A 13,662-nucleotide genomic window follows, 5' to 3' on the forward strand; every position below is an offset into this window, starting at 1 on the left:
TTAATATATATAAATATATATACATATATATTGTGTGTGTGTACTGTAGAAATAATAGCTAATCTGGAAATAATCTCAGTTGATCAGGTTATTTAATTTTCTGTGCCTAGATGTTTAGAAAGTGGAAGAGAAAATCCAGATACATACTGCTAACTGTTTCTCAGAGCAGTGAAAGCTGGATATGGGGGCCATATGATTCACTGTTAGTAGGCATCCAGAGCAAAATTCAAGATAAATAAATGTGTACTCATCCATATTAAAACATTCAAACTTCCTGGTGACTGTCACTTGACTCCCCTACCTCAAGAATGTGGGCAGGTGGTCTACAGATGGCATGGTCTGTTTGGCTTGTCTATGAGAAACATACACAATGCAGTCTGTGCTGAGTTCATAGGAAGAGGAGCTTCATGTGTTGATGCATAATATAATAAGCTTTTTACATTGGAAGATAATCTTATTTACTTATTTATTTTTATTTACCTGTTTAGGCGTCTGAACAAGAATAAATTGCAAGTTCTTCCAGAGCTGCTTTTTCAGAACACCCAGAAGTTAACCAGATTGTAAGTACAATCTGATTTATGTTGCTATTGTAAGTTCCTTATTGTTATATGGATTTGCATGTATGTGTTTTGACTGAGGTGAGAACTTTAATTTTCATGATTTTAGAGCTGCTAGATAATAAGGGTTTTTAAGGTGATGTGTTGTCTTTATGTGCACTGGTAATGCCATAGAACATAAATAGGAAAGAGAAGAGAAACTGTGAAATGCTCCTGTTGTTCATATCTTCGCCATGATGACTTCAAGGTGAATTACTCTCAACTCTCTAAGTAGAGATACAGAAATCAGTAAAAGTGGCAACATCTCATCCCTTATAGTCTAGAGGTCCTTAATGAGATTGCATACTCTCAGTATTGAAAATTTACCATATTGACATTACACAGTTTTTAAAATTTACTTTTATTTATTTATTTTAAACTAAGCCAAATCATTGCCAGGCAAAGCAATGTGCTTATGGCTGTTGCCCTTTCAGTCAGGAAGATGAAAAATTCTTTTTCTTGCCTTATTTCCTCATTTTATTGAAATGGAAAAAGAAAAACAAACAAAAAGTTAGATGTTTAGAAGGCATCCCAACCAGTGTGAACACCCAGCTAACATGAGCTTCAAATCATGTTTTTCTTGGGGCGGTGGGAGCTACAAAAAAGCTGAACTCATCAAAAACAAGTTCTGCCAAAGTTTAACTCATGATCCAGTCCGTATTTTTGAAGGCTATGGTTGAACTTTTTTTTTTTTTAAGCTTGACTTCATTTCTAGAAGATTTCACATAAGATTTATGATTTGGTTAGAGATATTGAAAAGCTACAGTAGGATGGCTGAAAAGTTGATACAATCCATGTGGAAGTTTTATAATTGTTTTAATACCTATGTATGTAACCAAACAAAGCAGTGACATAGTTTTCTTACTTCCTGTGGAAATGCAAAACACATGGTGACGATGAAGATTAATTTTGGAATTGGTTGAATATTTAAAAAAAATCATCTCTTTGTTGAGGTTGGTGTCAGAACTTGCCAATGAAAAACTTACTGTGCAAGGAAAGGACCACATTGTTCTGGAGATAATAAATAAACAAAAAATGACAAACCATAGCTGTTCTTTGGTGTCAAAATGCACTTGAAACATCTCAGGACTTGGTTTTGACTACTTCAGCTTTTTCATAGCTTTTAAGTGCACTGGAAAATATTTGCTTAATGGGTTTGTTAGGGCTTAGTGATTTGTTTGTGTTTCCTAATGTTGTTTGCTTATTTCTGAAATTCTGTATCTTGAAACTTCTCTTGAGTATAAAGCTTGAGCAGGTACTTGTAGATGCCATTATCTGCTCTCCAGAAGATGCTAGTTGTATTTATTTCATAGAAGACTTGCTTCATGGAGATTTCCTAAAGTGATGGTGATGCCTTTAAGATTAAAAATAAAGAAAGAAGAATTACAGAGTTTATATCAATTCCTATTGAGCATGCTGTAGCTTTCTCTGTGTGTGGTAGCACTGTACATGTAGTATTATAGGTTTGAAATAAGCTTTCTGGTCATTTGTGGTTTCAAAGGAAGGTTGGTTGTTGATCACCTGTGTGTGTTTATCTTAAAGAACATTGCACAAAGAAGCTATATGAAAGTAATTGAGATTTTTCAATACCAGAGAGGTTTGTTGTTTTTTTTAGAAGATCATATAATCATGATGCATTATAGTCCTTAACAGTAAGGGTAATAATTTTGCTTTTAGAATATAAAGATTGTAACAAAATTACATTAAATACACTGATTAATATGAGTGCTGTATTCTCTAATGCCTCCCAATGGATGCTGTCGAAACATTTGTCTTTATTCACTGACATTCATTCAAAGTCTCGTTACCATTTAATAGTGATTTAGATAGATCACTGTAGCACTGTTTATCAGTAAAAATGTGCTTTTTCTTTTGAGTATTATACATACTGTATATTTTAAGTGAAATAAATCTTAGCGAAATGAGCAGTTATGGTTCCAAATGCAGTTGGCTTGTTTTTCAATGATGGGGTAAGAATGAGAACTTTGTTACCTATTGGGATATATGTACATAGCTGTATATAGTTAAATTTTGAAGAAAAATAGAAGTATACATCAAAGATAATTACTTTGTTGTTTGTATTACTACTTTTGTTCCTACTGTAGCTTTCAGAGTTGTTGTTTCTCACTTCTCTTAAAACTACTTTTAAATATAACAGTACCAGTCTACTTAGTTCACAACTGGCTTTCTGGGTAAATCACATCAATGAAGAAGCATGATGCATGCATTCCTCTCCTGCAGCTGCTCTGACCTAGCCTTTCAAGAAGAAAGCATAGCTGAGAAGGTGATGAAAGGGAGTAAAAAGTGAAGCAAAAATGTGTGAGTGAATGATACATGGGTGATGCAGATCCTGTGGAATTTATGATAAGAGAATTAAAATGGAGATAAAAGGTGTAGCTATTTTTTCCCCATAATAGTGGTATATTGCTTTTACAGACATACTTTCAAACTACGTTAACTCTAGGCTAGTAAGTTATGTACCGGTTAGTTTATTCTTTTTAAATGGTTATGCTTCTGATAAGCTTGTAAGTGCAAAATGGAGTTTTTAACAGTTGAACTCAATACAGCTCAAATGGTGCCAGGTGTGAAGAACTAATTATTGCTATACATTATGCCCAGCATGGAAAAATTGATCATATTGGGTGGAAACGAGGAGCTTGTAGCGATGGCCACATAGCAAATGCAAAATCAGCAGTGATTCTTACAGCTGTTCTCTTTAGCAGGCATACAGGGAACCATAGCAAACTACAACTGTCAATAAAAGCCCAGACTCGATTTTTAAAAATATAAAAATAAAAACCTTAATGACATTTTAAGTTTGATAACTTGATAGTAGCATAAAATTTAAGCATATGTATTAGCTTTAATAGATTTTTGTGCAGATGGGGTGAGTGACCTGCTTAAATATGCAGAAATTCTGCTTGCCAGAGAGTTTCAGGAAGACCTGTTAATGGTTAAGACTTTTAAAACAAATACTAAGATTTCTCTCACTCTTTTGTCAGCTGGACTGAAATGGGCCTGTGAGTTTACTGAAGGAATAGCCTCGATGTAGTTCCATACCAGCAGTGTATCTTATGTCTTGCTGCTGGAAATGGAGGTACAGATCACTATGTTTCTCTGTCAATGATGTGCTTGAAAATCTAGAGAAGAAACCTCTTTGGTGACATGTTCTCCTCTTGTTCTGTGTACACACAGTCTCTGTAGTTTGGGACATCTGTCCAGGTGTCCCAGGTGCTTTCCTTGTTTGTCTCCATAGCGTACTTGTGTCAGGGCACTGTGTGTTTTCACTAAAAATTCGTCTTTAAGATAACTAAGAAATTTGAGTGAGGAAATAGATACTGTCTGAGAAGCCTTCTAAAAGAACCACTTAACTCCAGGTACCTTGGCTTTTTTCTCCAACTTTCTCCCAGAGTTCTGAGCTACAGGATATCCTGCATCTTTTACAGCATTGCTTAGGCTTCTTTGTCACATCTGGTGAATATTAGAAGCAGGAAAAAAATATCTATAGGGGGAATAAACCTTAAGTGGAATGTGAAACATCCCACCAAATTAGTTTCTCATAAGGTTTTGAGCCTTTTCTTCTAGAAAGAACAGTTTTGAAACTTGTGGATTTTGTTTGCTTTAGTTTAAAATGAGACTTAAGTTAGTTAGTTGGTGAATGAGCCCTTCAGATTGGATTCTCTGGTGGAAATGTTTACCATTGCTCTGATGCCTTGACTTCCTAGGCTTTCAGCTTCTTGAATGTTTTATCTAGGATAAATAATTGAGTATCTAATAATTCAAACTGCAGGCACTTTTAATGAGAAAACTGAATCATGAAAAATAAATTTTTAATATTTCCAGAAATGAAAACAAGAAAAAAATGTTGTATAGTTTCAGATATTTATTAATATTGAGCCATTGAGGAAAAAAGTAATTAACATAATATACATGGTAAAAGTGTAAAAGAATTATAGTAAATGAAAACATGCAATATAGAAGTTATAAAAACAGGCTTTGATTCAGAGGTTAGTATTTTTAATATTTAAAATAAATTGGGAAATTTATTTATGAGGTTTATAAACATAGCTTTGTGTGTACTGAAATCATGAGTTTCTTCCATATGCACAGCTGGTTTATAAAGTGGTCATACTGTATCTGTTTTTTCACTGAAGGCCGGGTGTGTTAATGGTCCATGATGAGATATTTAAATATTTAAAAACAAAACAACAACAACAACAAAAAAAAACAACTCAAGCCAGCTCCTGAATTGTCAAAGGAAAGCAACGTTCCTTAGTTCAGATGAAAATAACCCGTAAGTGCTCTGAGTCTTGCTGTGGATCAGCTGCTCTTAGAAGAATGAAAGAGGATATGTGGAACTTCATTAACCTGCACTTGTCCCTTGTCATTTGTAATGAAACTTAAGGTGTTTTATCTGATTGCTTCTGCATGCCATTTACTTTCAAAATGTTTTCTTCCTGAAATAAGAAAAAAGTGTAATGATTGTTCTGTTTACAATTAATTTAAAATAACAGTATGAACCTGATGTGCTACTTACAACCATGATTTTGACAAGTGTAGTGTGAATTAGACTTTACCAATTTCTGCTTTATTTTGAGGGCTTTTTTGGCTAAGATGCTTAATGTAGCTTGGAAATGCATATGTTTGCTTCACCAAAAATTTGTTCCTGATTTTCTAGAGCTGTCATTTGTAAACCATCCTTTCCAGTCTGATGCTTAGCAAGCAAAGCATAAAATCATGCTTTCTGATCAAATTCTGAGGCTTTTATCTAACAATTGTCATCAGAAGACCTGTTTGGAAAAGGGACAGTTCATAATTTTTCTTAGTGTCCCCTTGATTTTTCTTTCTGTTCTCTTCCTAGAAAGAGAGATCTTGCAGATCTGGCTTACAGCTCCATTATCATTTCATATTAAAGCTGTATCCTGACAATTTAGATATTACACGAGTTTGAGTTATGGTGTTGCCATGACAAAATAGCAAGGGCTGTAACAGCATGGTTTTGTGGTTTTTCCACATCCAATAACTGTAGTTTTACTGTGCATAGATCGCAGCAGGTCTTTTTAGAAGACAGTAAATAATTATAGTAAGTGTTTGCTGGTCTCCAGGGAGCACTTCTGCTTGAGAAAGATGTGCATTAGGGCAGAGGTTTGTGCTGCAGATAGCTGGATGACATTTACACCGTTTATCAAGCTGAAGTCATTTTATATCTTCTTTTTGTCTCTGGTTGCAAATAATATATTTAGTTTTTTTATATAAATACACCGGTTTTATATGGGAGGTCTAAGAATTCTTTCTCCTGTTTAAATTAGTGCAGAAGATAACTTGAATTTTCAAGAATATGATTTTTTAAAAAAAAAGAAAATTTAAAAGTATAAAATAAGTGAGGACATTTCAACAGACTTTGGCTTCAGTGTTGCTTTTACCCTTATGTGAAACTGGTTATTCAAAATGATATTGAGCAAAAGTCTTGTTTGTCTTCCTAGGGCAAATAGACATGACTGGAGTAGAACGGGTGCTCTTGGTAAAAGTTACTTATGGGTTTTAGTGGCGTCTTTCTGCTAAGAAGACATCTATTGCCAACTTCTGTGATCGGTTATTCTATTACGTAGCTATTTAAGGTAGTTTGTGGCAAAGGTACATATATTTCCAGAATAAATATCACACATGCCGATTAAGTACAAGTCTGCATTGGAAATAAGCTGTATTACCGTTATCTGAGTAACTGAAATATTACCTTTCATTTTCAGTATTTACTAGAAATAACGTATTTTCCCATGCTTGTAAAATGAGACATACTATTTTGGTTGGTGTTCAGTCAAAGAATTCAGGAGGCTTACAATTTGTAAGATTATTTGACACTAACTTATTTGGTAGCTTTAAACATGTTTCTGGGTATCTGTTTTCCTAAATGTATATTTTTTAAAAGCACTCTTACCAGTGTGTTCTAGTTGCATATCATGTAGACATAAGATAACATTAAGTAAGAGAAATAACATTCAATAGGATTATACTGTTATTGCCCACTTAAGCATTTTACAGTTTAGGATTGTGTTAGTTTATTTTACTAACACCCAGAGTACCCTTGTGAACTTCCTAAGTCCAGCCCCAGAACTTTATGTTAACAGGGCTGTTGTAAATAGTTTCTGATGCATTCTAAAATTCTTCTTACTCTTAATATCAAGAAGAAGAAATATCAGTAAAATTTAATATTTAGTCATTTAATTTGATTAGACATTAATTCCCATCAGAATTATTTCTTACCTCCATAATATTTAATATCCTATGTTGTTCAGCCAAACATATCTTTTCTGAACTTCTGCAGGCTATTGATATTTGTTTTCCTTGCTTTGGAGGTCCTTTTTTTTTTTTTTTTTTAAACAGTTGCAAAGCCATTGTCTTCTTAAACTCAGGAATTTGATAGATGACTTTTGCTTCTGGAGAGAATGGAACTTCTGTGTTAGCATGGAAATCCTGATGTCAATGACTTCTGGCACTGAGTAACTGCTGATTCAGTTCTGGAACTGTGTGTGAAGGTGGGATTCAATGTCTTTATAGATATGCAGTTGCACGAAATAACATAAAAGTGATTAGTGCCAAAATATGTATATTAGATATTTTTTTTTTTAAGCAGATGAAGAGGGTGCTTGTGTTCACATTTTAATGATCAAACTTTGTGGATAACTAGATTTTGCTTTTAAAGAGAGATCCTTAAGTTTCAATTTCCGTGTCATGAGTGAATTGAATACTGCAACCATGGAAATAGGCTCGTTAGAGGAGTTTCTGAGAAAAATTGCAAATTCAGTCTGTTAATTCAGCTATTTCTTCTTCTTCTTCTTTTTTTTTTTTTTTTTTCCTCTGATTTTTATCCAGTGTATTATTCCACTTTCTTACTCAGTGCATCTCTCAGGGTATGGCTTCTTTGTCAAGTGGTAGAGACCAAAATGTGATCAGTGCAGAAAGCAAGCTACATCACTTTTAAGGCTTTGTAGATGCACGGACTGCATTGAGTTGTTCTGGGTGAATATCCTGCATGATTTGTAAAATGGGGAAATTTATGATTTTTGTATTTTGCTCAGCTAACCAGTATTACAAGGCCCTTTTATAAGTGGTGTCAAAGGTGTTGTCTTGCAGTAATTTCACGTGAAAATGATAGAATTCGTATCAATAAAATCTTTTAAGATCTGTTGGTGAAACAGACTGTTTTGCTGCTTTTATGTGAATTGCTACAAAGACAGCTCGATCAGAACTCCTTGGTTACTCATCACCTGGGTAGATGGAGACATGGTTTGTGAAGGTGTTCGTGTATGCTCTGCCAATTTTGAAATGCATCAGCTTCAGCTTCTGGTTTTGGAGTGACAAGTTAGAACTGGGGGGGAAGCACAGTGACTCAGCTGCTTGTTATGATGGTTTCACATGACTAACAGCTATTGCAGAGTTCTTGACATACAGTAGTTGTGGGTGGGCATACTGGCTTACCATTTTGTTACATTAGTGTTTGGAACTTCAGTCTTTTGCTCTTGTTAGCACCAGTTCAAGTGTAGCTCCCTTTGAAGTAGGGGTGAGCTTCGGGAGACAGTTGTCAGAGTGGGTGCTTCTGTTGAAGTCATGGGTGACTTTGCTCAATTCAAGGGGATTGAATAGCTGCGGAGGTTGCTGGGTGGTCAGTGAACAGTTAGGTCCTATCTGCAAGTATTGATATATATATACCTACTCTCTGTAGGTATTCTGACCTGATGGTTTGTAGGCCACTTCTTTTCCAGAAGTTGACTAACCATGTTGGTCTGACTGCGTGCTGGAAGAAGTTTGTTGCAGTCAGATTTACTGCATTTGTTTTGTTAACTTGTTGTTTTGGTCCCTTTACTAGAGCTAGCCTGCAAATGTCAGCACATCATGGTATCACAGAATTGTCTAGGTTGGAAGAGACCTCAAGATCATCGAGTCCAACCTCTCACCTAACACTAACAAGTATCCTTGCACATAATTAGCTAACATTGCTTCTCTTGTTTAAAATTTTCCTTTTAGTTAATTCATGCATGAATATCTTCAGTGATTTCCCTATTGATTTTGTATTGAGAGAAGCTGAAAAGCATTTTGCTGAATGCTCTACTAGTGGTTCCTGCCCATGGTTTAAATAAGCAGTTGCAAATTTCCTTTTAAATTTTCATGATTGCAACTTGGAGAAAGTGCAGAATAGTTACAAATTTGTTGGTTAACAGGAGATTAGAATAGGAGTGCTTAACGTTATTTTTGTATTTGAGGCTATTTCCCTAAGTGAGGTGAATTTAGGAACAGATTGAATGGGTGACTTGAAACACATCTCATCGGCTTAACAGGGAAAAATATAATAGTGATAATGTAAATATTTCCATTGCTTGCCATAATAGGTTGTCATCCTGAGCTTCAAGATGAATTTATATCCAGTGTCTTGTAAAAGTCCTTTGAAATGCTCTGGAAATACCTTGGAAATAATGAGTTGGTTTTGGTGTGCACAGGGATAGTAGAAGCAGGTGATGCAGTCATTGTTGAGGTGGCAAAGAGAGGGTTCTATTCTGCTTGCACAGCAAGTCTGGATTTTAATCAGTGACTTAAAAAGTGAAAGGCCATTTTCCATCACTGGCTTTCTGGCACCCACCTCTGCACTTTGCTGTTTTGCAGCAGTAGAATGCAGCTTTATCTGTGAAGATTCATTGTGTATTCAGAGTGCCCTGAGTGTAAAGGTTATTGTAAGGAGAATGATGCAAGACCAAACACTTCCTTGTTTTAATTCTCATTTTATTCTAGAAAGCTGTAATGTGTACAATAGGAAGCTTAAGTCAGGCTTTCTGGAACTTTTCAATACGTTTCAATATGGGAGCAATAGGCCATGCCTATTTAAAGTATTTCAGACATTTAGAGATCATCAAAATGAATACTGCTATACCTTGTAAATGCACCATACTTGCATTTGAAATAAAATCATAAATGTTCCAGGATTTCATTACAATTTAAATCTCCGTCAGCTGAGAGAAATGATGGGATTGGAGCCTGAGGCATGTGTCTGCGTGATGCTGCCCTTCACAAGGGTCAGTGTGGAGCTGTGCTGGGAGGGATGGGATCAGGACTGAGGTGATTTCATGTCCCAAATGTAGTCTGCATTGTAAAACTTGTAAGAGTAGCAACTATTTATGAAACAAATTTAAATAACCTGTGCAAGTCATGCAATGTTGTGTTACTACAGAAATAGATCAGCAAGGGAGGTTTATTAACTTCTCAGTCTTATGACTAAGAGGAGGATGTGATACAAGGTGTGCCTTAGAGCTGCTCAAATTTCTTAGCTCTCTGTAACATATTGAAAGCCAAGGCTTATGACACCTTGTGTAAAAAGATTCTAAGAGCTGTTTTTCAGCGTGTTTCTTCTTATATAATGCTTTGGAAAGTAGATAATTCAAAGATACAGTAATTCCACTGTTGAAGTTTGAGATTTTTACAATAAAAATTCAAATACTATTCAGAAATGTCATTAAGAATTTTTTGAATTAAATACACATCTTTTGATTTTCTTTTTTAAAACTTGCTGGTGGGCTGTTAATAAGAACAGACACATCCATGAAAAGTTATGGGTTTTTTAGGAAACAGTTGATAAGGATTTACTTAATTACTATTGTTATATGAAGGGATGTTAAGTTATATTTTGGAGTGGTTTAAATGAAAAATGCAATGACAGTTCTTACTGAACTCTGAATGGAAAAAATGTTGAAAAATAAGGTAGCCAGTATCACAGCATCTAAATTTTATGTTTCCACATAGTGTCTTGTGTGGAGTGTGTAATCTTGTACCCTATCATACAGTCATGTGAAGAGAACTCATTATTTTGTCAGTTCTGATAATATCACTGTGACAGTCCTGCTTGCAACATGGATCCTGTACCACTGCAAGTGCAGAAGGTCGCTGAGTGCACTAGAACATTATCAGTCTCCAAGAGCTAGGCTGATTTTTCTATGACTGATGTGCACGTACACAGTAACCATATCTTTGAAAGTATTATGAATAGAATATTTGCTTTTTTCCTTGATTCACTTGTATTCACAGCTTCCTGTTCCGCTCTTTCCCAATAATTGCTTTATTAATCCCATACTTGACATTCCCTTCCTGGGAGCAGAGTTGACTTAACCTTCTGCTTAGTTTCTGTTAGCACTCGAGCTTTTTCTGCAGAACTGGCAGCTGTTCTGATGTCTGATCTTAGTGTATTTTGGGCTTAGTCTATTTGGGTACTTGTTGGTCAGTAGGAGGTACTTCACTTAACTTGCCTTGCTTTTCTCTAGAGGCCTGATATTTCTTCTGCTATAGAAGAAATATTTTCTGTATTTCTATTGCTGCAAAAGACTACCCTTAAAATACCAGTTCCAGGATTTTGCAATGCGATAATATTAGCTGCCATAAAACATGTCTGTCAGTCATTTTAATATACAGAGGATGTGGTGGCACATCCTCACCTGAGCAAGGGTATTGCTCCAGAAGGCAGTGACTCACCTAACGGAGTTATCTACTGAAGCCCCACGCATTTTGTTGTGTTTTCTTCTATTAGCTATGGTAGTGGGAAGTGCTTGGTACAGTGTTGCTATTTCTATCAGTCCTTCATGTAATGAGGACAGAATTAGACTACCATTGCTCAGTTAGTCTGCTTAGTTTTGACTTGTAAGGCAACATTTGTCAAGTATTTTGATAAAGCGTACTTCATATGCATCAATAATTACATGCTCCAGAGGGACCACAGTGAGAGTGGCATTGTTCCTAACATGAGAGCATGCAAATTTTCCATAAGCCTTGGGAATGCAGCATGCCACTTGAGCCAGTTGGTGGTGAACTTCAAAAGAAAACAATTGATGTTGCTTTTTTATTGGCCTTGGGGTTTTCACTGTTTTATCATCAAAACTGGTATTTCAGTTGCTTGAAAGGAATTATTTTCCTTCACTGCTTGTTAGTTGTTTTTCCAAATGGCATTACTACTTTTTAGAAATGAGGAGTACCTCACTCTCTTCCAGCTGCAACTTATTGTGGCTCCTATTTAATTAGATGATCCAATTTCATTGTGTTTAAATACGTATGTGTACAGAGAACCCATCGTGAGATTGGTCTGTGGATAGTAGTGGCTTACAGAAGACATGGATCTGATGTCAAACTTTGCAAAATAATAATGTTATTTTAAAAAGGAAATTGGAAAAAGATCACGAACTAGTTTTTTTTTTCAGCTTCAGAGTTGAAGCTTCAGATATTCATACTGAAACAAGCTCCTTCAGTTACCAGTGGATATTAAATGCTAGATATATGCTACAAATGCTGGAGGTATTGATGTCTCCACTGAATTTCTGCTGAGTTGGATACCCAGTGACACTATTTCTGTGTAACTTTAAACTGCACTTTTTGAATTATGCAACAGTTAGATACTTGAGAAACTAAAGTTGAGTAAATAACTTAGAAACTAGAGTTAGAGTAACTTTCCACCATTTCACTTGTTTCAACTGTTTTCCTCTGTACAAGTTATGTGGGGATTTGTTTTTTCATTTTTTCCCCAACTAATGTGTCTCACTTTTGGGGTATCATATTATGTTGTCAAAGTCATTTGTCCCTCTCTACAGAAGAAAGAGACTCTTCTGGTTTTCTTCCTGTCACTTAAGGAAGAATGGAGCATCGTAACCTCATCTGACTGAGGCTGGCCATGCTTTGAGTGGGAATTTGAACCAGATGGCCTCCACAGAACCCCTACAACCTGAGCTGTTATGTGGTTAAATATATTACTTGCAGTAGTTAATGCAACAGTTTGGAAGCTTTCAGCTAGTTTAAGGTTTGGCACTTTTTGTGGATTGGATACTAGATTGTGCATTTTTTCCTTTTTCTTTTTTCTATTTTTTTAGGATTCCATATAAAAGATTAGATGTAGTAGACAGGATTTTTGTGGGTGCTGGAAGATGCTGTGCCTAAGAGGTGCAAGATTGTGCTTATCACCAGTATCTTGCTTGAGTGTGAGATGAAGGTTCTCAACTCCCACAAAATTTGAAAGTTAGCAAAGTTTGAGGAGCTGCTGCTAAAGCAAATCATTTTTATCTGTTTGCTGCCCTAGATTATGCTGTTCAGATCTGCTTGTAATGTTGACTTTAGTAGCCTATTCAGAAGTAGATGTGCCTTGGTGCTGAGTGTTTTTACTTTCCATGTTGTTACAACTTGTTGTGGGAGAAAGGTACTTGCTCCATCCCTTTCCTGAATGTGACCCAATTCTGCTCTACTTAAAACCACCTTGTGAAAGCAGAATGACTTGCATAGTAGACCTTGTTAAGATTATTATGTACTTGTAGTTGCTTCCTTGTCTATTCCAGAAAAGAAAGTAACAAACGTCCTCTTGGACTTAGAGGTTTCCTTCCCATAAGCCTTTCCAGAGAGGGCTTCTATCTTTTTTTTTAACCTTTTTTTTTTTTTTTTTTTTTTCCTGGAAGACCCATGTTTTCCTACATTGTACATTTCCTACATTAGATAAGTCATAAAGATGCTATTTGGGACATGTGCTATGGTCAGTACTGCTCATACAACTTGTAGCCTCTTGTGGGTACTGCAGTAATGATGACAGCTGCAAGTTAGCTACCAGCCCACTTTCATTTTTGGCCACATGGCAATCGTGGCTATATCAATAACGTGAGTATAGAGTTTTTCCAATAAAATAAGATTTTCATTATTCAAAGTGGAATAGTTTCAATATTTCTACACACACGTATTTCTGAGTCTGCCAAAATTTTTATTTCTGCCCTGTGTCGTTTTTGTAAAAGTGTTGAATGGTTAAAATTTGGAAGAAGGGCAAATTAGTCTGAATCTTGCAGTATCAAAGAACATAGCTTTTGAATTTAAATGATGCTACCCTCACTGAAGGTTGCAACTATAGAAATGCAGTTTTTCCAATTCTGATTACCAATCTGTTGAATTTGATTTAATTTTAAAATCTATTTCCAAATGCCCTCTAATATAATTGTATTATCACGTCAGCAATCTGTTTCAATTCCGTAAAATTCCCAGCTATTTTAAAGAATGATTAAAAAAGACT

The 13,662-nt window shown here is 35.5% G+C and overlaps 1 protein-coding gene across 4 annotated transcripts in view; it reads left to right on the forward strand.

The window, feature by feature from the left end:
* Window positions 1-13,662, forward strand: part of SLIT3 (slit guidance ligand 3) — a 522,497-nt gene that overhangs the window by 57,436 nt on the left and 451,399 nt on the right. For all 4 annotated transcript variants that reach the window (XM_068697690.1, XM_068697688.1, XM_068697686.1 and 1 more), the window contains one exon: window positions 489-560. In XM_068697690.1, the coding sequence (XP_068553791.1) occupies window positions 489-560 (72 nt within the window). The remainder of the gene's footprint in view (window positions 1-488; window positions 561-13,662) is intronic.

Source organism: Anas acuta, chromosome 14 (assembly GCF_963932015.1).
Source record: "Anas acuta chromosome 14, bAnaAcu1.1, whole genome shotgun sequence".
Taxonomy (NCBI): Eukaryota; Metazoa; Chordata; class Aves; order Anseriformes; family Anatidae; genus Anas; species Anas acuta.